The sequence below is a fragment of the Syngnathus scovelli genome, unplaced genomic scaffold (assembly GCF_024217435.2).
Source record: "Syngnathus scovelli strain Florida unplaced genomic scaffold, RoL_Ssco_1.2 HiC_scaffold_68, whole genome shotgun sequence".
Classification (NCBI taxonomy): Eukaryota; Metazoa; Chordata; class Actinopteri; order Syngnathiformes; family Syngnathidae; genus Syngnathus; species Syngnathus scovelli.
This window is the reverse complement of record NW_026061650.1, coordinates 1,783-26,351: the sequence shown is the minus strand read 5'-3', so window position 1 is coordinate 26,351 and position 24,569 is coordinate 1,783. Positions and strand designations below refer to the sequence as shown.

Below are 24,569 nucleotides of genomic sequence, written 5' to 3'. Positions count from 1 at the left end.
GTCCCAATGATCATCGTCACACACACATCTGGGTGTGGTGAAATTTGTCCTCTGCATTTAACCCATCCCCATGTGATTTTGATCCATCCCCTGGGGGAGAGGGGAGCAGTGAGCAGCAGCGGTGCCGCGCTCGGGAATCATTTGGTGATCTAAACCCCCAATTCCAACCCTTAATGCTGAGTGCCAAGCAGGGAGGCAATGGGTCCCATTTTTATAGTCTTTGGTATGACCCGGCCGGGGTTTGAACCCACAACCTTCCAGTCTCAGGGCGGACACTCTACTACTAGGCCACTGAGCTGGTTAAATAATTAAGTAGGCTACAAATACAAAGCAACAAAGCGACGCAAAACTTCGCCCCTGGATAGCCAGCGGACTTTGTTGTGCAGCAGGAGATCGGCATATTCACTCTCAACTTCATCTAGCAATTCACGGAACTGGCGGTGGTTTAATGCTTTTGCGATTATTTTCTTTACAATATGGATGACAAGGTTCATTACCTCCATACACTCCGGTGGGAATGTTTACGCACACAGCGCCCCTTGGTGCAATATGCAATGGAATGCAAGCAATTTTCGATCCAATGCTTTCTGTCGTAAAATCACAAACTTTTGCGACCCTCTCATACTCGGTGCGCCGTCTGTAGTGACTGAAATCAGGTGGACAGTGTGTATCGCTGTCATTTAAACACTGCAGCACAGCCTCGCAGATGTTCTCCCCTCGTGTTTGGCCTTTTAGTGGTATCAATTTCTTCTTGCAGCCCATTAGAGTTAACGTACCTGCAGAGCAGAGCGGTCTGTTCGATTTCGGTCACGTCGCACGACTCATCACAGGCAAATGAGAAAGCTGGAACTGAATTGATGTCCTTGATTTGCTGATCAGTGATATTGTTTGCCAATGAAAATCAATCTAATTCAGCAGCTCCCACGGCAGGTTGAATTTCTTGAGTTGTCTCAGGAAGTACAGCCTCTGCTGGGCCTTCTTCCGGACAGAGTCTATGTGGCCGGTCCATTTCAGGTCCCGAGAGATTGTAGTTCCCAGGAACTTGAAGGTGTCTATGGAGAGAATAGTATTACTGCGGATAGTGAGGGGTGAAAGTGGTGAAGGATCTCGCCTGAAGTCCACTGTCATCTCCATGGTCTTGAGCAGGTTCAGCTCCAGGTGGTTTTGGCTGAACCAGTGGACCAGCCGCACCACCTCCTGTCTGTACGCAGTCTCATCACCGTTCTGGATCAGTCCGATGAGAGTGGTGTCGTCTGCATACTTCAGGAGCTTCACGGAAGAGTCACTTGCGGAGAAATCGTTGGTGGAGAGGGAGAAGAGCAGTGGGGAGACGACGCATCCCTGAGGGGCTCCAGTATTGGTGGTCCGGGTGTCAGATGTGATGCTCCCCACATACTCACATACTGTCTCCTGTTGGTCAGGAAGCTGGTGATCCACTGACAGGTGGAGGCAGGCACCGCGAGCTGGGTGAGCTTCTGTTGGAGGATGTCAGGACCGATGGTGTTGAACGCTGAGCTGAAGTCCACAAACAGGATCCTGGCGTACGTTCCTGGGGTGTCCAGATGGTGCAGGTTGTAGTGCAGTCCCATGTTGACCGCATCATCCACCGACCTGTTTGCCCGTCATGACGTCATCTGATGGCGCCGCGAATGGCTGCCACGGTGAGTCGCTCTCTGTTTCTTTGTCTTATTTTGTGTGTTTTCTGTGTCTTCTGCTGTCCATCCCGGATCACTTTTACTAGAGAAGCACTGTTAAACATCGGTCAGTCTTCTTCTGGTATTTTCTCTCCTGTTCTCTCTGATTCGGACTGTTTGTCGGAGATTTTAGCCGGAGCGGCGGTGCTATACAAGCTAGCGCGACGGCGGCGACGCGGAAAACGAGCGGGAGCCCTCGTAAAGCTGCCGTCAATTCATCTGGCGAATGTCTGCTCCCTGGCGAACAAGATGGACGAACTGCTGCTCCTCACTTCAAGGAACACGGACTTCAGCAGATCCGCCGCGCTGTGTTTTGTTGAGACGTGGCTTAGCGAACGAACCCCCCACCACGCCATGGAGTTAGCTGGGTTTCGGCTAACGCGTGCAGATCGCAGCGCGGAGCTCTCCGGAAAATCAAAGGGAGGTGGTCTCTGTTTCTACATTAATGAACGTTGGTGTACCGATGTCATGGTGTTGAGAGAGTTTTGCAGCCCTCTCCTAGAAACACTTTTCATAAACTGCCGGCCGTTCCATTCACCACGGGAGTTCTCCTCGATCGTCATGGCGGCTGTTTACATCCCACCACACGCACGTGCGAGTGAAGCCACGCAGATGCTGGCTGACCAGGTGACAGACATGGAGAGACTTCTACCAAATTCACTAATCATCGTTCTGGGTGATCTTAACAGGGCGAACCTCGCACACGAACTCCCCAGATACAGACAGCACATAACGTGTCCCACCAGAGGGGCACAGACACTGGACCACTGCTACACCGTAATTAAGGATGCATACCACTCTGTGGCTCGTGCAGCTTTAGGACTCTCGGACCACTGTCTAGTTCATCTGATCCCTGCCTACAGACAGAAACTAAAAACTTCTAAGCCTGTGGTGAGGACTGTCAGGAAGTGGACAGTGGAGTCAAGGCAGGACCTCCAAGCCTGCTTTGACTGCACCGATTGGAGTGTTTTTGAAGCTGCAACTTCAGACTTGCATGAACTCACTGACACTGTCACATCATACATCAGTTTTTGTGAGGATCTGTGTGTGCAGACTAAGAGCTTCTGCACGTTCAACAACGACAAACCTTGGTTTACACCGAACCTTAGGAGGCTGCGCAAAGTCAAGGAGGAGGCCTACAGGAGCGGCGACCGGGACCTGTTCAAGCAGACCAGAAACACACTGAACCGAGAGGTCAGGAAAGCCAGGAGGTGTTACGGCGAGAGCCTGGAGAGACACCTCTCTGCCAATCCTGATCCCTCAACAGTGTGGAAAGGCCTGCAGAGCATCACGGGCTTCAAGAAACGAACCCCCCGTCCTGTGGAGAGCCCAAGGCTCACTGACCAGCTAAACAGAATCTACTGCAGGTTTGATCGGTCCTCCCACACAACGGGACCTCCTGCAGCACAATCCACACAATCCACATACTCACCTCCCCCCACAACTGCTCTGTCCACACCTCCATCACCGTGGTCACCGACTCTCTCTCTTGCAGAGGCCGCGCCCGCACTCCAGATTCACGAGGAGGAAGTGCGCCAGATGTTCCGGATACAAAAGATCAGAAGGCACCGGGCCCAGACGGCGTGTCACCTTCCTGCTTGAAAGTCTGCGCGGAGCAGCTGGCGCCCACCTTTGCACGGATCTTCAACCGTTCCCTGGAGCTGTGTGAGGTGCCCTCGTGCTTCAAGAGCTCCACCATCGTTCCAGTGGCCAAGAAGCCCGCCATCACAGGTCTGAATGACTATAGACCTGTTGCACTAACATCTGTGGTCATGAAATCTTTCGAGAGGTTAGTACTGAACCACCTGAAGGATGTCACGGGCCCTACCGGGCAAACAGGTCGGTGGATGATGCGGTCAACATGGGACTGCACTACATCCTGCAACACCTGGACACCCCAGGAAAGTACGCCAGGATCCTGTTTGTGGACTTCAGCTCGGCGTTCAACACCATCACTCCTGACATCCTCCAACAGAAGCTCATCCAGCTCGCGGTGCCTGCCTCCACCTGTCAGTGGATCACCAGCTTCCTGACCAACAGGAGACAGCGTGTGAGGCTGAAGAGCATCACATCTGACACCCTGACCACCAACACTGGAGCCCCTCAGGGATGCGTCCTCTCCCCACTGCTCTTCTCCCTCTACACCAACGATTTCTCCGCAAGTGACTCTTCCGTGAAGCTCCTGAAGTATGCAGACAACACCACTCTCATCGGACTGATCCAGAACGGTGATGAGACTGCGTACAGACAGGAGGTGGAGCGGCTGGTCCACTGGTGCAGCCAAAACCACCTGGACCTGAACCCGCTCAAGACCGTGGAGATGACAGTGGACTTCAGGCGAGGCCCTTCACCACTTTCACCCATCACTATCCGCAGTAATACTATTCTCTCATCAGACACCTTCAAGTTCCTGGGAACCACAATCTCTCGGGACCTGAAATGGACCGGCCACATAGACTCTGTCCGGAAGAAGGCCCAGCAGAGGCTGTACTTCCTGAGACAGCTCAAGAAGTTCAACCTGCCGCGGGAGCTGCTGAAGACCTTCTACACTGCCATCATCCAGTCTGTCCTCTGCACCTCCATCACTGTCTGGTTTGGATCGGCCTCCAAACAAGACAAGCACAGACTGCAACGGACAATAAGGACTGCAGAAAAGATAATTGGAATCAACCTCCCATCTATCCAAGACTTGTAGCTGTCTAGGACCAGGAAACGTGCAAGTAACATCTCAACAGACCCTTCGCACCCAGGTTGCAGCCTGTTTGAACTACTCCCCTCCGGACGCCGTTATAGAGCTCTGTACACTAAAACCAGCAAACACAGAGACAGCTTCTTCCCCCAGGCTGTCGCTCTGATGAACTCACACCACTCTTAGACTCTGAGACTCATTACTGTGCAATAACATCCCGCTTGCCACACCTGTTTTGTCTACACTGTTTGTACTATGTGTCCTCTCTGCATCCATTGCAGCCTGGTCATCCTAGAAGAGGGACCCTCCCATCTGTGGTCTCTTCTCAAGGTTTCTCATTTCCCCTAGCTGGAGTTTTGAGTTTTTCCTTGCCCTCTTGGGAGTTTAAGATCAGGGGGTGTTTGAGAATATCTTTCGTTCTTCACATGTCCTGAGTGTTGTTGTTAGTCACCTAAATGTTGAACAGAGGCTGTGATTTACCAAAGTCAAATTCCTTGTTTGGCACGCTCAAACATGGCGAAAAAAAAAAAAAAAAAAAAAAAAACTCTTGAATCTTGCCCAATAGGCAAACTGGAGGGGGTCAAGCAGGGGGCTCGTTACATCCTTCAGGTGGTTCAGCACTAACCTCTCGAAATATTTCATGACAACAGATGTCAGTGCGACAGGTCTATAGTCATTCAAACCTTTGATGGCGGGCTTCTTGACCACTGGAACGAAGGTGGAGCTCTTGAAGCACGAGGCCACCTCACACAGCTCCAGGGAATGGTTAAAGATCCGTGCAAAGGTGGGCGCCAGCTGCTCAGCGCAGACTTTCAAGCAGGAAGGTGACACGCTGTCTGGGCCCGGTGCCTTCTTTTGCCTCCGGAACATCTGGCACACTTCCTCCTCGCGGATCTGGATTGTGGGCGCGGCCTCTGCGAGAGAGAGAGTCGGTGACAACGGTGATGGAGGTGTGGACAGAGCAGTTATAGAGGGAGGTGAGTATGTAGATTGTGCTGCAGGAGGTCCCGTTGTGTGGGAGGACCGATCAAACCTGCAGTAGAACCTGTTTAGCTGGTTAACAAGACTTGGGCTCTCCACAGGATGGAGAGTTCGTTTCTTGAAGTCCGTGATGCTCTGCATACCTTTCCACACTGTTGAGGGATCAGGATTGGCAGAGAGGTGTCTCTCCAGGCTCTCTCCGTAACACCTCCCGGCTTTCCTGACCTCTTGGTTCAGTGTGTTTCTGGTCCGCTTGAACCGGTCCCGGTCGCCGCTCCTGTAGGCCTCCTCCTTGATTTTGCGCAGCCTCCTGAGGTTCGGTGTAAACCAAGGTTTGTCGTTGTTGTGCGTGCAGAAGGTCTTAGTCTGCACACACAGATCCTCACAAAAACTGACAGTGTCATTGAGTTCATACAGGTCTGAAGTTGCAGCTTCAAAAATTCCCCAATCGGTGCAGTCAAAGCAGGCTTGGAGGTCCTGCCTTGACTCCACTGTCCACTTCCTCACAGTCCTCACCACAGGCTTAGAAGTTTTTAGTTTCTGTCTGTAGGCAGGGATCAGATGAACTAGACAGTGGTCCGAGAGTCCTAAAGCTGCACAAGCCACAGAGTGGTATGCATCCTTAATTACGGTGTAGCAGTGGTCCAGTGTCTGTGCCCCTCTGGTGGGACACGTTATGTGCTGTCTGTATCTGGGGAGTTCGTGTGCGAGGTTCGCCCTGTTAAGATCACCCAGAACAATGATTAGTGAATTTGGTAGAAGTTTCTCCATGTCTGTCACCTGGTCAGCCAGCATCTGCGTGGCTTCACTCGCACGTGCGTGTGGTGGAATCTAAACAGCCGCCATGACGATCGAGGAAAACTCCCGTGGTGAATAGAACGACGCAGGATGGGGCCGAAGGCCCTGGCCTGCTGATCAAAGCACAGCAGGGGGTCTTTCACGATGTTGTGTAAACAAAACAACTTTGATTGCTTCCTCTGCAGCTAGTCAATCAGTTCAAAAGATCTTAGCACTTTGTTCTACTACTTTTGTTAAGACAGGACAGGCGAGGGTAATTATTACAGGTTACGTTCCAACATAATCCTACGATAAAGATAACCTGGAAAACCCTAACATCTCCCTCCTGTTTTATCATATGATTATGTCACCCCAAACAACAAAGACAAGTAAGAAAAAAACATATATATATGTATAATGAAGAAAGAAGAATAGTAAAAATAAAAACAACAAACAATGATAGCAACACTTTCCAGTGAAGATTAGGCATTACCTCAACACCCCAGATCAAACTTATTGTGTAAGCGAAAAACCTGCTGGCCAGATGTTATTAGCAGGAAAATTCTTACACGGTCCCTTTGCCTTAAGGCGACCAGAATGCTATCAATAAAAACAAAAAGAAAAACAAAGAAACAGTACATCCGCGTATCCATTACTTGCGAAGCATATTTGATGGTCAAATCAACAAGTTTCCGTAATACATGCTCAACAGAACAGCATCTACGCAATCCACGCCTCATTATCATTATCACATCTGTCACGTCTAAGAAGTTGTATATGTGCTCACGTTTTCGTCAGCTGATGATGTTCTAGTCTGTAGGTGAGGTCTGTCACACACACTCGTGTCCAGTTGGCAGGCAGCATCGGACAACTCTTGTGACCACAAAACCACGATCCGTTCTGAACAGGCACGTGCACTCATAGGATGCAGGTGAGGCAGTGCCTCTGAACTTCTGGATGAAGTAGGTCCCGTCCGATGGTGCAGCCATGTTGGTAGTAGAGCCCTTACACCTTGAAAACGGCTCTCTCATCCTGGCACACAGCGGTGATGTCAAAAGCTCCCATCCAGTTTCCTCCTGGAGAGCAGTCATCGTTAATGCATTTGTGGGTCCTGCAACCTTGGATGCAACATGTGTAGTCAGCAAGACTTGGAATGGTCCCTCCCGTCGTGGCTGGCCCAGTTCCTTCTTTTGATGACCTTGGTGTAGACCCAGTCTCCTGGATTGATGGGGTTGTCGACCTGTGAGGAGGAAAGATCAAGCGGCAGTAAATTTATCTTTGACACAGTTTGAGCGTCCTGATCATATAATCTGCCAAGGACTGCTCTTCATCTGTTGCTTGCAACTCTCGTAGTCAATTGTAGTGCCCATTTAACTGGCAAATAGGAATGTTTGCGGGAAGAGTTTGAACACTTCCTAATGATTCCCTTTAACCAAAAACTATTTATGACAGGGGCATTCCCATTTATTGCCTCCTGGTGTAAAAGAGATTGTCTTATCCATGCCTTCTTTCTCCTCACACGCTCGCACCCACACAGGGTGTGCACACACACACACACACACACTCACACACAGACAAAGGGATTCTAATCCATCTCTCATGTAGCTTCTCTTGATAGAATCTCCTATTGGTAACTGTATAGCAGACGTTTTAGCATATATTCCCATACTCTGCTCTCTCACTTCTACTTTTTCATGTCGGTGCAGTCGTAGGTGGCCCCTATTGCATTCATTGTCTTGTTAACTGTCGCCGTGTGACTCCTATGCATGATTGTGTGAATGTCAAAAATTGAACGTACCTAACTTTCTGACCATCCAACCTCCACTGTGGAACAAAAAACCTTACTATTGTATTGAGTAGGTACATTGAGCAACCTAGCTTCCTCCTGACTGCCAAATGTCCTGTTCTAAAATTTATATAACTCGACCTCTACGTCTTAAGCTTGATGAGCCAAAATATAAGATCTTGCTCTTGTTTCCTACCGTTTTAGCCTATTTGTTTTATCCAAATCCGTTCAATCTCTGATTATAATCTGTAGCCCTACGTATTTTTCAAATTTTTATTTATTTATTCATCAAATCTCCTCAGTTCTGTCAAACTCAGTGCACAATGAACCTCCCTTCCACTTTGAACCAAGCTCCACCAAATTTGGTAACGCCAAGGAGTGCGATTTGGTTGTCGGACACTCCAAGTCCATTTCTTTTTGCCGCACTTCACCCTATCAAGTTGGTGTTCTTTTGTTGTTGCTTCAGAGCGACCCCATCCATCACTCTTGAATGAGTCCATTGTTCAAATGAGTCAATTTTCATCATTGTGAGTTCCTCCGCTTTTCACTGTCTTTTCTCGTCCCCGAGGATGTTGTCTGTCCTCCGGAGTGTACTTGTCCTCCTCCAAGCACAACAGCAGTCTTTTCTTGTCCTTCGCCAAAGGTCAAAGGTGCTTCAGAGCCAGGCACCATTTTGTGGTTGTTCACGGCTGCAGGCGAAGTCTCGGATTGGGTTTCAGGGACTCTGACACTGAGAATGACATGCTGGGACATCAAACTTGTAAGACTATCTCCAAATGTAGCTGCGCCATCAATTTGCTGGTAACATTGTTTACCAAACTTCAAATTCTCCTAATAACAGCGGTCTCGTTTTTATATCGTAAATCCTGCAACTCATCCTATTTTTGAGCTACATTTTATCTATAGTTCCAATTTAATCGGACAGTATGTTGTCTTCAGTATCATTATTGAAAATCAACTCATCGAGGTCTGCTTTCCACATCAAGCCCTAATCTGTATGTCTTGACCTCTCACATGTTATTGTCATGCTTGCTCAAAAATGTGACTTAGAGTATGGTGCTGTGAATTCTCAATCTCCCCAATGAAATTGGATCCCACCTCGTAGTTCTTATCGCTCTCATGTTCCTGTTAGCCTGGAATTGTCCAAATCAAAAATGTTTTCTTTTAACTGTCTTTCTTTTGAACCTCTAAAATCTCTCGTGTTGCTAACCTATCTACACCCTAACAAAAAATTTACCACAAGATAACACCAAATGTATTCGAAAATTCATTGTCATAAAGTGTTGTATTATTACTATCTTCCACTATCTGTCCTACTCACTCCCCCCTTTTGAGGCTTGGCAACGCCCATGCCTCACACCTTGACAAACTTTTTAGGAGAATGCGTTCTTTACTACATACGATTCCATCATCATTTAATTTGACTTTCTTTTCAAAACGCTTCTCAATTTCTCAGTTCACACATCTTCTACATATGTTACTGGTTCTCCAGTTTTTTTCTCTAGTTAATTATCAATCCAAAACCTACGTGTTTCTTTCTAACATTCAACCTTCTCAAAATCACTCTTTCATCAAAGTCGCTCTACTAATTTTCTATAGTAGTCGCCAACAACTTCAACCATTCAACCTGTAATTTCTTTTCATTCAGGCTATCATTCATCAATGTTCATTTGCATCTCACACACAGTCTCCAAAAAGGAGTCTTTCTATCACATTGGTCCCAATTCATCCAAGCTCACCACACAACATTCATATATCATTTTCAACTCAGGTTTCCTGGTAGAACAATCCACCAATTCAAAAAAAACTTAACTAAAAGAAACAATTGGCAAATTAATCTGATTTTTTTCTTTGTTTTTAAATTTGAAGAACTCAATCTCTCAGATTTAGCTTGCATTTAGAATTTTGCATAATCTTATAACACAACCAATCAATTATTCCTATTAAATGTGGCATTGCAAAATCTTAAATTCACAATTTAGCTTCTCCCAATTCCTGAAACCATGTTCTGTTGTTTTGTTAACTCCGAATTTCTCATGATGGCTTGACACTAACATGCACTAGTGTGGATTAGTTTCTGCTCGCAAACAGATTTCTCTCTTTTTCTTTCATTTTTATCTGTCAAAATTGTTTCTGTTCTGCGGTGTAAATTAAATAGACAACAGTCTAGCAAATTTCTTTATACTAAAAGTTTAGCCAATCTTCATCAACTTAACACATACGCACACACATGCACAGCTCTCGCGTGCGGAAGGTAGGTCTCAGCAACAATGATTCGTCACAGGCTGGCCATTTCCTGTGGTCGATCATGAGCTGGTCCCTTCCATGCACACGAGGTCAGCACATTCTAATTTTATTTATTTACCTTCTAGAAGCAAGTTGCATTTCTTTACCACTTGATTTGCATATTTTAACTTCAGTGTAACACAATTTGATCCCTATTCATTTGTAATTGGGCCTACAAACAGCATTGTCGTACTTGTGTGGACAGGGGCTCTAACAATCTAAAACGATTTTTGATAACCTGACAATGACATGTTTTGCTGTCATATGGGGGAGGTTTCAGATCTTTTAAATTTCGATACATGATTTGCATAGGACCGGAAACTCCTCTTGCCCCTTGCTTGAGCCGCGGCTTGAGCTGCGGCCTTGCACCTGCTCACAGGGGCCTTATTGTCTCCTGGTCTGACAAACACTTGTGACCGCATCAGTTTTCATCTTTCTAGCTTTTGTCTCTTGAATTCGTTCTCATCTCTTTGTGAAGATTTCAACCACACTCTAGCACTTCTACCACTTCTTCCACATTTCAAATTTCCTTGTACTCCATACATTTTCTTCCACTTCAGCATGTCCATCCAGTCACCAGCATCATCACTGAATGACTACAGACCCATAGCACTCACTTCCATCATGATGAAGTGCTTTGAGAGACTGGTGAAGGCCCACTTAACATCCACCCTCCCCACTACTCTAGACCCATACCAATTTGCCTACCGCCCCAAGCGCTCCACTGATGACGCCATAGCAACAGCACTCCACCTCTGCCTGGCTCATCTGGAGAACAAAAACAGTCACGCGCGGATGCTGTTCATTGACTCCAGCTCTGCGTTCAACACAGTCATCCCCCAACATCTGGTGAATAAGCTGAGTACAATAGGCGTCAGCACTTCACTGTGCAACTGGCTGCTGGACTTTCTAACGAACAGACCGCAGACAGTCAGAGTCGGAAACAACTCCTCAGCGACCACCGTCATAAACACCGGGGTGCCGCAAGGATGTGTGCTATCCCCCCTGCTGTTCACGCTGATGACCCACGACTGCTCTGCCAGATTTGAAACGAATCACATCATCAAATTTGCAGATGACACAACAGTGGTGGGCCTCATCAAAGACAACGATGACTCAGCATACAGAGAGGAGGTACAGCAACTCATCACCTGGTGTGATAGGAACAAGCACAAGCAGACTGAGTAACAGCTTCTTTCCTCAAGCCATCAGACTCATGAACACACTGAGGAAAACCACTTGAACATTCCAAAGTCACCATGCCACTTGGCACTTTACTCTTGCACCTTATATACAGTTATACACTTTTTCACTTTACTTCTATGACCACTGATTGTATTTCTGCTGCTGTGTATGTATGTGTGTGTGTGTGGGTCTGTATTGTCAATACTCTTATTACACACCGTGTGTGTGTGTGCGTGTGTGTGAATGTGAGAGAGAGTATTTTATTGTATAGTACTGCACATGTTTATCAGCATGTTAGTGTTTGAATGACTGCAATGTGTAAGTGTGCATTGTCTATGTTTATGTTGTGAATGAATATGTCAGAGAAAGAAATTGTAAATTCAGTATGAGTAAGTTAGCTGTGTGTTTGTGTGTGTTGTGTGTATGTGTGTGTGAGAAAGAAAGAGATTTATGTCAATGTCTTATTTAAATGTTTTTAGTTAAACCGGTTCAGGGTGTCCCCCGCCTACTGCCCGATGACGGCTGGGATAGGCTCCAGCACGCCCGCGACCCCCGTGGGGACTAAGCGGTTCAGAAAATGGATGGATGGATGGATGCACATTAGAGACGGGTCAAACGCAATTTCAAACTTCTGTGGTAACCCTGTTACATAGGATTTTTGACAATAAAGTAAACTTGAACTTGAACTTGAATCTGCTTCTCAACCTTCTGAAACGGATTGTGGTTGAAAACCGAGGTTTGACTGTATTTTTATTAATCAATGGAAACACTGTTTTTTAAATTATTATTTTTATTTTATTTTTAAAGCTCTGCGAGCAACCGGATCATCGGAGCCAAGGACCACGCTTCCGTACAGATCAACATAGCAGAGGTAATCTTTTTCCAACTTACCGTATTTTTGGCACAATAAGGCACTTGGGGTTAAAAGGCACAATTGCAGGGTCTGTTTTGTATTTAATCCACACATAGAGCGCATTATCGGGCCTATTTATGGCATGACTTGTGGTAAACAAAAAGTTATAGGACCAAGACACTGACATTGGTTGTACTTTATTCTACTGTTTAACCATGTACTCTATGTACTCACATTATTGTTAATAGATATTTATATGCAAATCCGTCCAAGTCCATGACTTCTGTATCCAAATTAGACAATTGGGCAAGTTTGCCATGAAACATGCCAAGTTCCATATTGTCTTGTCGTCACGTTGCTCTTCTGCAATGATCCTGGCTTTCCAGAAAGCTCTAATTGTGCCTTGTAAGCAGTGTTCCCTCTAATTTTTCAAGTGACTGTGCAAACACACAAGCTCCCTGTGCACACTGTGGACCACTGTGTGCAACACCAGAATGAATGAATGAATGAACAAATAAATAAATAAATAAATAAATATTGTCAATGAGAACTTTAACTTGCTCGGGGTCGGATTTTGTTTTGTGTGACAGCTCGTTCCTTTTCTGTCGATCTTTTGCGTTCTTTGCAATAACGTACCGATCCGCTCTCCCATCTTGAGTCTTTGTACAATTCCAACAGCTTTCAAATGACATTTCTGCTGAATGTGACGCGCGAGGTAGTCCAACTTCCATTTCTTCCGTATTTTTCCCTCCGTAAACTCGCCCACCACTTTGGCTTCACTGCATGTTTTGCAGAGGAGACCTTTCTCATTCAAAAAGAGAAAATCTCACCCAGTTTCACTGTTTCCTCTTGTAGTTGCACACACTCCGACAGCCATCCAAACTTAAAAGAAGCATCTCTTATTTATTTTGGCTTGGCGAGTGGATGTGTCGCTGCTCATTCGTTTCGCCATGATTAGCTAATTTAGCATTTGCATCGCTTGACTCTGCCGCACTGCATGGATAGGCAGGACACATATGTGTCATACATATACTATGTAGCCTAAGTGAAACATATCATTGGCTGGACAACTGTCAATTACTGATTTACACTACAAAAAGGCACAGAAAGAAAATCATTCATCCACTTAATTAGATTAGAGTACGTCTAACAGTAGATCTTAATCAATCAGTTTATGCTGAATTGTATTTTGTGCGCAGCATGTAATTTCATGTGCGCCAAGACTGCACGACCAGTCCGCAATTGCGCAGCTTAGAGGGAACACTGCTCGTAAGCACGTCTCTTTGTCTATGCCAGGGTTCGGCAACCCAAAATGTTCAAAGGGCCATATCGGCCCAAAAAAAACAAAAAACATACCTGTCTGGAGCCTTAAAAATCTAAAAGCCTTTTATAATGCAACATAGTGTCAATACATAAGTTGTATGCCTATTATTAAAATAATCTAAAGAAAAATAGTGGTGTCAATTTGATCACTTCTTCTTGCGGCCCATTAGAGTTCACGTACTTGCATAGCAGCGGTGTCTGTTCGATATCGGTCGCGTCACTCGACTCACCCATCACAGGCAATTGAAAAAGCTGTAGCTGAATTGATGTCCTTGAGCTTGAAAGACTGCATCCATGCGGTTCGACAATGATTCATATTGATGAAATCATCAGGAAAGAATGCAGTCTTGCGTGCCTCTCAAGAGTTCAAGATTTTTTGGTTTTGTCTTCCAAGCGTCCGCCATCATTCTACCCCAAACATGCTCAATGATGTTCGTGTCTGGTGACTGGGCTGGCCAGTACTGGAGCACCTTGATCTAGAACAAGGGCGTTCTATTCAGCCTACTCATACCCCCACTCTGTTTCTCTTAATAAATATGCCCTTGCAGGAAGGAGGGTTCAGACTTCATTCCTTCAATGGGTGAAATCTCCACCTGCAGGTGTCTAAAAGAACTTGCTTGTCTCCCGTGGTGTTCTTGCAAAATAAGTGTGAGTGAGCAAATCTCTAACACCAATCATAAAAGGTGTTAGAGTTGTGCTCACTCTAACTTATTTTGCAAGAACCACACGGGAGACAAGCAAGTCCTTTTAGACACCTGCAGGTGGAGAGTTCACTCGCTCAGGAATGAAGTCTGAAAACCCTCCCAACTGCAAGGACATATTTATTAAGAGTGGGGGCTGGTGTAGACTGAATAGGAAGCCCAAAACATATCAGGGGGAACTTTTACGACCTTGTGTAGGATGAGACAAGGTAGGTTATTTATTACCGGTTGCATTCCAACATAATCATCCGATAAGGATAATCTGAAAAACCCTAACAATTGGGAAGAGGTAGCTAATATTTCTTGACATTTTAGTATGTTGATATTGCCTTCTAACTAGCAAAGGTTTTGCTAGGATTGGGTGTATTGTATGACAAGCCGACAAAACTTGTTTTGCCAAACTCTGACCTTTCTGTGTTCATTAAAAGATCAATATTTCTGCAGTGAAGCAAATTTATTTTCATACATTACACCTCATTTGGGTGAGTCAAAGTCAGGTTATAAGCCATTGTTTCTACAACATGGACAAGCGACAGAACTTCTGTCAGACACTGTATATAGTTTGTCCTTGTTCAAGCTCTATGTACGTTCTGTATTATATGTAATGTGGACGTATTTCTATGTATGAAATAAAGTCATTCATTCAACTATGTCTGCTACAGGTGGACAATGTCACGGGTCGTTTCAACGGTCAGTTCAAGACCTATGCCATCTGTGGCGCCATCCGCAGAATGGTGAGTCATCCTGGATTGTGTTCAATGGTTCAAATGCTTGTGGTTTTTTACATGTGCGTGTTGTCTCCTAAATGCAAAACAGGGGGAGTCTGATGATTCCATCCTCAGGCTGGCAAAGAATGATGGTGTTGTTGCCAAGTAAGATGACATTTTTGTCATCAGCACGTATCTTGTGTTATAATGTGCATTTTTCTCTCCATAGGAACATCTGAGTGATATCTTTAAAATAAAATGTAACAAAATCCAAATGCTTTATTGGTCCTGGTTTTTATTTTATTTTAATTTTTTTTAGCGCATAGAGCACATTTGTTTTGTTTGTTTTTTAAAGTCCATTAGATTACAATTACAAAGTGAATAATTATCCCAGTAAAAATACTGAATTTTTGTCCTGTCATCCGTACATACATCATCTACCGATTATCTGGAGGTTGGGCCGTAGAGGCAGCATTTTCAGCAAGAAAGCCCAGACTTCCTTATCTCCAGCCACTTCTTCTAGCTCTTCCCGATGTATCCCAAGGAGTTCCCAGGCCAGCTGGGAGTCGGGAGCTGTGTCCAAATTCACAGGGTGCGTTCTCCGAAGGCCGTTTTTTAGGATGCATGACGTAACTTTCGGCGTGACTCAGCTGCCCAAGTAGTTGAAACGCAGGGATGTTTTTTCACTTGTTGAATATGAACGTCCATCCATCCATCCATCCATCCATCCATCCATCCATCCATCTTCTTCCGCTTATCCGGGGTCGGGTCGCGGGGGCAACAGCTTCAGGAGGGACTCCCAGACTTCCCTCTCCCCAGCCACTTCATCCAGCTCATCCCGGGGGATCCCAAGGCGTTCCCAGGCCAGCTGAGAGACATAGTCTCTCCAGCGCGTCCTGGGTCGTCCCCGGGGTCTCCTACCGGTGGGACATGCCCGGAACACCTCCCCAGGGAGGCGTCCAGGAGGCATCCTGATAAGATGCCCGAGCCACCTCATCTGGCTCCTCTCAACGTGGAGGAGTAGCGACTCTACTCCGAGTCTCTCCCGGATGACCGAGCTTCTCACCCTATCTCTAAGGGAGAGCCCGGACATCCTGCGGAGAAAACTCATTTCGGCCGCTTGTATCCGAGATCTCGTTCTTTCGGTCACGACCCATAGCTCGTGACCATAGGTGAGGGTAGGAGCGTAAATCGACCGGTAAATTGAGAGCTTTGCCTTTTGGCTCAGCTCTCTCTTCACCACAACGGACCGGTACAGGGTCCGCATTACTGCCGACGCTGCACCGATCCGCCTGTCGATCTCACGCTCCATCCTCCCCTCACTCGTGAACAAGACTCCAAGATACTTGAACTCCTCCACTTGGGGCAGGATCTCATCCCCGATCCGGAGAGGGCATTCCACCCTTTTCCGATCGAGGACCATGGACTCGGATTTGGAGGTGCTGACCCTCATCCCGACCGCTTCACACTCGGCTGCGAACCGTTCCAGCGAGAGCTGGAGATCACGGCCTGAAGAAGCCAACAGCACCACGTCATCTGCAAAAAGCAGAGACGCGATGCTGAGGTCCCCAAACCGGACCCCCTCAACGCCTCGGCTGCGCCTAGAAATTCTGTCCATAAAAATTATGAACAGAATCGGTGACAAAGGGCAGCCTTGGCGGAGTCCAACCCTCACTGGGAACGAATCCGACTTACTGCCGGAAATGCGGACCAGACTCTGGCATCGGTGATACAGGGACCGAACCGCCCTTATCAGTTGGCTTGGCACCCCGTACTCCCGAAGCACCCTCCACAGAACCTCCCGAGGGACACGGTCAAACGCCTTCTCCAAGTCCACAAAACACATGTGGACTGGTTGGGCAAACTCCCATGCACCCTCGAGGATCCTGCCGAGGGTGTAGAGCTGGTCCACTGTTCCACGGCCAGGACGAAAGCCACACTGCTCCTCCTGAATCCGAGGTTCGACCTCCCGACGGACCCTCCTCTCCAGCACCCCTGAATAGACCTTACCAGGGAGGCTGAGGAGTGTGATTCCCCTGTAATTGGAACACACCCTCCGGTCCCCCTTCTTAAAGAGGGGAACCACCACCCCAGTCTGCCAATCCAGAGGCACTGTCCCCGATGTCCACGCAACGTTGTAGAGGCGTGTCAGCCATGACAGCCCCACAACATCCAGAGCCTTTAAGAACTCTGGGCGGATCTCATCCACCCCCGGGGCCTTGCCACCGAGGAGTTTTTTAACTACCTCAGTGACTTCGACCCCAGAGATTGGAGAATCCGCCTCAGAGTCTCTAGGCCCTGCTTCCTCAATGGAAGGCGTGTAGGTGGAATTGAGGAGGTCTTCGAAGTATTCTCCCCACCGACTCACGACGTCCCGAGTCGAGGTCAGCAGCACGCCATCCCCACTGTAAACAGTGTTGACGTTGCACTGCTTCCCCCTCCTGAGACGCCGGATGGTGGACCAGAATTTCCTCGAAGCCGTCCGAAAGTCATTCTCCATGGCCTCACCGAACTCCTCCCACGCCCGGGTTTTTGCCTCAGCAACCGCCGAAGCCGCGTTCCGCTTGGCCATCCGGTACCTCTCAGCTGCCTCCGGAGTCCCGCAGGCCAAAACGGCCCGATAGGACTCCTTCTTCAGCTTGACGGCATCCCTTACCGCCGGTGTCCACCAGCGGGTTCGGGGGTTGCCGCCACGACAGGCACCAACGACCTTACGGCCACAGCTCCGGTCGGCCGCCTCAACAATGGAGGCGCGGAACATGGTCCACTCAGACTCAATGTCCCCCGCCTCCCCCGGGACGTGGGAAAAGCTCTGCCGGAGGTGGGAGTTGAAGCTCTTCCTGACAGGAGATTCTGCCAGACGTTCCCAGCAGACCCTCACAGAGCGTTTGGGTCTGCCAGGTCGGACCGGCATCTTCCCCCACCATCGGAGCCAACCCACCACCAGGTGGTGATCAGTTGACAGCTCCGCCCCTCTCTTCACCCGAGTGTCCAAAACATGCGGCCGCAAATCCGATGACACGACTACAAAGTCGATCATCGAACTGCGGCCTAGGGTGTCCTGGTGCCAAGTGCACACATGGACACCCTTATGTTTGAACATGGTGTTCATTATTGAAAATCCGTGTCGAGCACAGAAGTCCAACAATAGAACACCGCTCGGGTTCAGATCAGGGGGGCCGTTCCTCCCAATCACGCCCTTCCAGGTCTCACTGTCATTGCCCACGTGAGCATTGAAGTCACCCAGTAGAACGATAGAGTCCCCAGAAGGAGCGCTATCCAGCACTTCCTCCAGGGACCCCAAGAAGGGTGGGTACTCTGAGCTGCTGTTTGGTGCATAGACACAAACAACAGTCAGGGCCCGTCCCCCCACCCAAAGGCGGAGGGAGGCTACCCTCTCGTTCACCGGGGTGAACCCCAATGTGCAGGCGCCCAGCCGGGGGGCAATAAGTATACCCACACCTGCTCGACGCCTCTCACCGTGGGCAACTCCAGAGTGGAAGAGAGTCCAGCCCCTCTCGAGAGGGCTTGTACCGGAACCCAAACTGTGTGTGGAGGCTAGTCCGACTATATCTAGTCGGAATCTTTCTGCCTCACACACCAGCTCGGGCTCCTTTCCAGCCAGAGAGGTGACATTCCATGTCCCAAGAGCCAGCTTCTGCAGCCGGGGATCAGACCGCCAAGGTCCCCGCCTTTGGCTGCCGCCCAGCTCACATTGCACCCGACCCCTTCGGCCCCTCCCACAGGTGGTGAGCCCATGGGAAGGGGGACCCACGTTTCCATTTCGGGCTATGCCCGGCCGGGCCCCATGGGCGAAGGCCCGGCCACCAGACGCTCGCCTTCGAGCCCCGCCTCCAGGCCTGGCTCCAGAGGGAGGCCCCGGTGACCCGCGTCCGGGCGAGGGAAAACTAAGTCCATTTATATCACTCATCATAAGGGGCTTGTGAGCCGTGCTTTGTCTGGCCCCTCACCTAGGACCCGTTTGCCATGGGTGACCCTACCAGGGGCATGAAGCCCCCGACAACATGGCTCCTAGGATCATAGGGGCACGCAAACCCCTCCACCACGATAAGGTGACGACTCGCGGAGGGGTGAATATGAACGTAACAGTTAAAATCCACCTGTTTTTCACCATCTGAACGAGTGGCTATTTTGCTCACCAGTTTTCTAAAGCTGAACTGCGATTGTTTTTGACTTGAGACCTGGCAACTGTGATGTCATTTTTAGTCGGCAGCGAGTGGCAATATGGTTGCCCCCCTGTGATGGATAAGAACGAGTGAATTTTGTTACTTATCTCATTCCAAGGACGCAATATTAATAAGAATGATGTATTTCGGCTCCTGTGGGCATATATAACATATTTTAAATAAAATGTTGGGTTGAGTTACCCTTTAATAGGAGTGGAGCGCACTCTTGCTCTCTGAACATGCCTACTCACAGAGTAGTGCTACTTTGCTGGAGCACATCCTCGCACTCTGGGCAGTAGTCATGGACACCCTGAACTGGTTGTCACCAAATCGCGGGACACACATAGACGAATAACCATTAACACTCAAACCTACAGACAATTTATAGTCGTCAGTCGGCCTACCATGCACGTCTATTCAACATTGGAGAACATTGGAATACCAGGAGGAAACCCAGGCAGGCATGGGGAGAACATGCGAGCTCCACTCAGAAAGTCCGTAGCCGAAATCGGACCCACAACCTTTGCATTGTAAGCCAAACATGCTAACCAGTGCTCCACCATGCTGCCAAATAAAAAGTTTTACTGGGTTAATTGTAGTACATACTGTTGGGTTGACAACATTTATCTGAAATCAATCTCAGAGGCGGTAGGTCTTTTTGGCTTAGCGTTTTCTTCTGCGCAGAAGGGCGCACCCCAAACACACGCAACAAGTGTGGCTGAGATCCGCGCTCTGCTCGAATTTAGCCGTGCCTTTTATTGAGAGAGAAACAAAGGGGCAAGTGTACATGATCGGGCAGGTTCCCAGGCAGGAAGTACATTCCATAGTTATCTCATTACCACAGAACAAATGGGATACTCTTATGGACGGAGCAGTATGGACGTCTCATGACTATTAGCTTAACAAAGACCTAGTCTTAGTGGCCCTGGGAATACATCCCTGTGCCGTACTCATGACTTCAACTAAAAGGACTTGCTTGTCTCGCGTGTGGTTCTTGCAAAATAAGTTAGAGTGAGCACAACTCTAACACCTTTTATGATTGGTGTTAGAGATTTGCTCACTCACACTTATTTTGCAAGAACCACACGGGAGACAAGCAAGTTCTTTTAGACACCTGCAGGTGGAGAGTTCACTCGCTCAGGAATGAAGTCTGAAAACCCTCCCAACTGCAAGGACATATTTATTAAGAGAAAGAGTGGGGGCTGGTGTAGACTGAATAGGAAGCCCAAAACATATCAGGAGGAACTTTTACGACCTTGTGTAGGATGAGACAAGGTACGTTATTTATTACCGGTTGCATTCCAACATAATCATACGATAAGGATAATCTGAAAAACCCTAACAATTGGGAAGAGGTAGCTAATATTTCTTGACATTTTAGTATGTTGATATTGCCTTCTAACTTGCAAAGGTTTTGCTACGATTGGGTGTATTGTATGACAAGGCGACAAAACTTGTTTTGCCAAACTCTGACCTTTCTGTGTTCATTAAAAGATCAATATTTCTGCAGTGAAGCAAATTTATTTTCATACATTACACCTCATTTGGGTGAGTCAAAGTCAGGTTATAAGCCATTGTTTCTACAACATGGACAAGCGACAGAACTTCTGTCAGACACTGTATATAGTTTGTCCTTTTTCAAGCTCTATGTACGTTCTGTATTATATGTAATGTGGACGTATTTCTATGTATGAAATAAAGTCATTCATTCAACTATGTCTGCTACAGGTGGACAAGGTCACGGGTCGTTTCAACGGTCAGTTCAAGACCTATGCCATCTGTGGCGCCATCCGCAGAATGGTGAGTCATCCTGGATTGTGTTCAATGGTTCAAATGCTTGTGGTTTTTTACATGTGCGTGTTCTCTCCTAAATGCAAAACAGGGGGAGTCTGATGATTCCATCCTCAGGCTGGCAAAGAATGATGGTGTTGTTGCCAAGTAAGATGACATTTTTGTCATCAGCACGCATCTTGTGTTATAACGTGCATTTTTCTCTCCATAGGAACATCTGAGTGATATCTTTAAAATAAAATGTAACAAAATCCAAATGCTTTATTGGTCCTGGTTTTTATTTTATTTTAATTTTTTTTAGCGCATAGAGCACATTTGTTTTGTTTGTTTTTTAAAGTCCATTAGATTACAATTACAAAGTGAATAATTATCCCAGTAAAAATACTGAATTTTTGTCCTGTCATCCGTACATACATCATCTACCGATTATCTGGAGGTTGGGCCGTAGAGGCAGCATTTTCAGCAAGAAAGCCCAGACTTCCTTATCTCCAGCCACTTCTTCTAGCTCTTCCCGATGTATCCCAAGGAGTTCCCAGGCCAGCTGGGAGTCGGGAGCTGTGTCCAAATTCACAGGGTGCGTTCTCCGAAGGCCGTTTTTTAGGATGCATGACGTAACTTTCGGCGTGACTCAGCTGCCCAAGTAGTTAAAACGCAGGGATGTTTTTTTCACTTGTTGAATATGAACGTAACAGTTAAAATCCACCTGTTTTTCACCATCTGAACGAGTGGCTATTTTGCTCACCAGTTTTCTAAAGCTGAACTGCGATTGTTTTTGACTTGAGACCTGGCAACTGTGATGTCATTTTTAGTCGGCAGCGAGTGGCAATATGGTTGCCCCCCTGTGATGGATAAGAACGAGTGAATTTTGTTACTTATCTCATTCCAAGGACGCAATATTAATAAGAATGATGTATTTCGGCTCCTGTGGGCATATATAACATATTTTAAAGAAAATGTTGGGTTGAGTTACCCTTTAATAGGAGTGGAGCGCACTCTTGCTCTCTGAACATGCCTACTCACAGAGTAGTGCTACTTTGCTGGAGCACATCCTCGCACTCTGGGCAGTAGTCATGGACACCCTGAACTGGTTGTCACCAAATCGCGGGACACACATAGACGAATAACCATTAACACTCAAACCTACAGACAATTTATAGTCGTCAGTCGGCCTACCATGCACGTCTATTCAACATTGGAGAACATTGGAATACCAGGAGGAAACCCAGGCAGGCATGGGGAGAACATGCGAGCTCCACTCAGAAAGTCCGTAGCCGAAATCGGACCCACAACCTTTGCATTGTAAGGCAAACATGCTAACCAGTGCTCCACCATGCTGCCAAATAAAAAGTTTTACTGGGTTAATTGTAGTACATACTGTTGGGTTGACAACATTTATCTGAAATCAATCTCAGAGGCGGTAGGTCTTTTTGGCTTAGCGTTTTCTTCTGCGCAGAAGGGTGCACCCCAAACACACGCAACAAGTGTGGCTGAGATCCGCGCTCTGCTCGAATTTAGCCGTGCCTTTTATTGAGAGAGAAACAAAGGGGCAAGTGTACATGATCGGGTAGGTTCCCAGGCAGGAAGTACATTCCATAGTTATCTCATTACCACAGAACAAATGGGATACTCTTATGGACGGAGCAGTATGGACGTCTCATGACTATTAGCTTAACAAAGACCTAGTCTTAGTGGCCCTGGGAATACATCCCTGTGCCGTACTCATGACTTCAACTTAAATAAGACCTCTATCTGCTTCACCCATCCCATGACAATCATGATCTGAACATGTCTAGCTAACTATGGGGCTTATTGTATAGCGCGGCTAATGACTCCAGTCATTAGCCGGCCATATGCCCCCAAGTCATTTTCACAAGGCTAGATGGTCACATACTGCGGAGAATCTTGCACACAAAAGTAGATACATAGAATCCAATGATAAAAAAGTATATCATTTCCAACACATACCGTAATTTCCGGTGTACAAGCCGCGACTTTTTTCCAAAATTTTGAACCCTGCGGCTTATAGTCAGGTGCGTCTTATATAAGATTTTTTTCGTGATTTTTGTGATGACTTGATCACTTTTACTCTTAACACTATTATATACAGTAAAAGCTACAAAACAAACTGACAAATAAGTCGTTTTCAAATCAGACGAGTAAAAACTGGTCAAATATTTTTTTAAAAAGATATTAAAAGTGAAGACAATTTGCAATTCTAGTAATGACACATGAATTTGATGCACAATTTGTCTTCGCGGGCCACATAGAATGATGTGGCGGGCCGTATCTGGCCCCCGGGCCTTGAGTTTGACACCTGTGTTCTGAACCCTTTCTCTTACTCTGCCATGTGACTCAGAGATTACACAAAACAGTGGCGCTGTTTGGACCATCTGCATTGTATTAAAACCTAATCAATCAGCATTTAAATTCAATTCTTATGATATTTTGCTCATCAAAAACAAGTTGTAATGAATGTGAACTTTTAATGCATTTTATTCAGAAGGTTACTTTTAACCCTGAGGCTTAAATGGCGGTGCGGCGTACTTATGGAGTTTTACGGCCTCCGGCCTCCAGGGGGCGCTCTAGCAGGAAGCAAGAGCGAGACAGAAGAAGAAGAGATAATGCGCCGAAGAACACTTGCTAGTTTGTGTTTACAACATTCCGCGCATCACGCAGAACGCGATCCAGACGGACATTACTGAAAGGAAGCTTTTATACACAAACCGTCATTATGGGGGACAAAAGAAATGCATATGATGCCGCTTTTAAGCTAAAGGCAGTCGATGTTGATGACATTGTGTTGCGGCACCCTTTTCTTTATTTCGTGGTCCCGTCTACTCTGGAGCTATACGTGTCGCTCGCTAGTTTAATGTAATTTAGCGCTTCGTGCATGAATAAGATTAGCATGAACAGACCCTCATCATGGAAAATGCTAGAAGAAATGGATAAAAACGATGATGAAAGAGATACTGAGAAAGTGTGTGGCGAAGGATAGCTAACGCTATTCCAATCGGAAATTGAGGAGGAAGACTTTGATGGTTTCAGTGCACAGGAGGAAGATGAAGACGATGAAGCTCTTTTTTTTACTTTTACTTTAACCAGCCCTGTGAGTGCTGTGCTATCGTGTTGCTGCTATGTTACCGCCGCGTCTCAGTGACTTTTACCGGTATGTTTGATTTAATCAAACCCCATTAGTGCTGTGTTACTTCCGTGTTGCTGCGGTATTACTGCCGCATCACAGGCAGTGTTTGGAAAGAAATGTTAAGGTATGTTATTAAAACTTTAAAAAAGCTTTCTGTGTCCAGTATTTCTTTGTTAATAACTCGCGTGCACACTTCCGTGTTGCTGCGGTACTACTGCTGCGTCACAGGCAATGTTTAGAAAGACATATTAAAGCATGTTATTCAAACATTTAAACGGCTTTCTGTGTACTGTCTTTCTTTGTAAAAAACTCATGTGCACGTGTGGCTTATAGTCCGGTGCGGCTTATGTAAGAAAAAAACTAAAATATCCCCGAATTTTAGCTGGTGCGGCTTATACACCGGTGTGGTTTATATACCGGAAATTACGGTAATGGCATGTAAAATGCTTAAAGTAGCTTTTTACTCA

The 24,569-nt window shown here is 46.8% G+C and overlaps 1 protein-coding gene across 3 annotated transcripts; it reads left to right on the top strand.

Annotated features, from left to right (window-relative positions):
* The first annotated feature begins 1,425 nt into the window (after nucleotides 1–1,425).
* Nucleotides 1,426–21,217, top strand: LOC125971732 (small ribosomal subunit protein eS21-like). 3 transcript variants are annotated; one of them, XM_068649857.1, is made up of 5 exons: nucleotides 1,426–1,571; nucleotides 12,206–12,269; nucleotides 20,898–20,969; nucleotides 21,052–21,107; nucleotides 21,172–21,217. In XM_068649857.1, the coding sequence occupies exons 1-5, from the start codon at nucleotides 1,486–1,488 to the stop codon at nucleotides 21,179–21,181; spliced, it is 288 nt and encodes a 95-aa protein (XP_068505958.1). In that variant the 5' UTR covers nucleotides 1,426–1,485; the 3' UTR covers nucleotides 21,182–21,217. The 3 variants fall into 3 exon arrangements, with proteins under 3 accessions (XP_068505958.1, XP_049580621.1, XP_049580622.1); XM_049724664.2 differs by lacking the exons at nucleotides 1,426–1,571; nucleotides 20,898–20,969; nucleotides 21,052–21,107; nucleotides 21,172–21,217 and adding exons at nucleotides 10,483–11,347; nucleotides 14,938–15,009; nucleotides 15,092–15,147; nucleotides 15,212–15,257; XM_049724665.2 differs by lacking the exon at nucleotides 1,426–1,571 and adding an exon at nucleotides 10,486–11,347.
* The last annotated feature ends 3,352 nt before the right edge of the window (nucleotides 21,218–24,569 follow it).

What these genes read in the sequence shown, in the direction of transcription:
- LOC125971732 (XM_068649857.1), top strand. Translation starts at nt 1,486, where the DNA reads ATGTCAGGACCGATGGTGTTGAACGCTGAGCTGAAGTCCACAAACAGG. An exon ending in GGGGTGTCCAGATGGTGCAG is followed by an intron (nt 1,572 to 12,205) that starts GTTGTAGTGCAG and finishes TTATTTTTAAAG; the next exon opens with CTCTGCGAGCAACCGGATCA. An exon ending in TACAGATCAACATAGCAGAG is followed by an intron (nt 12,270 to 20,897) that starts GTAATCTTTTTC and finishes TGTCTGCTACAG; the next exon opens with GTGGACAAGGTCACGGGTCG.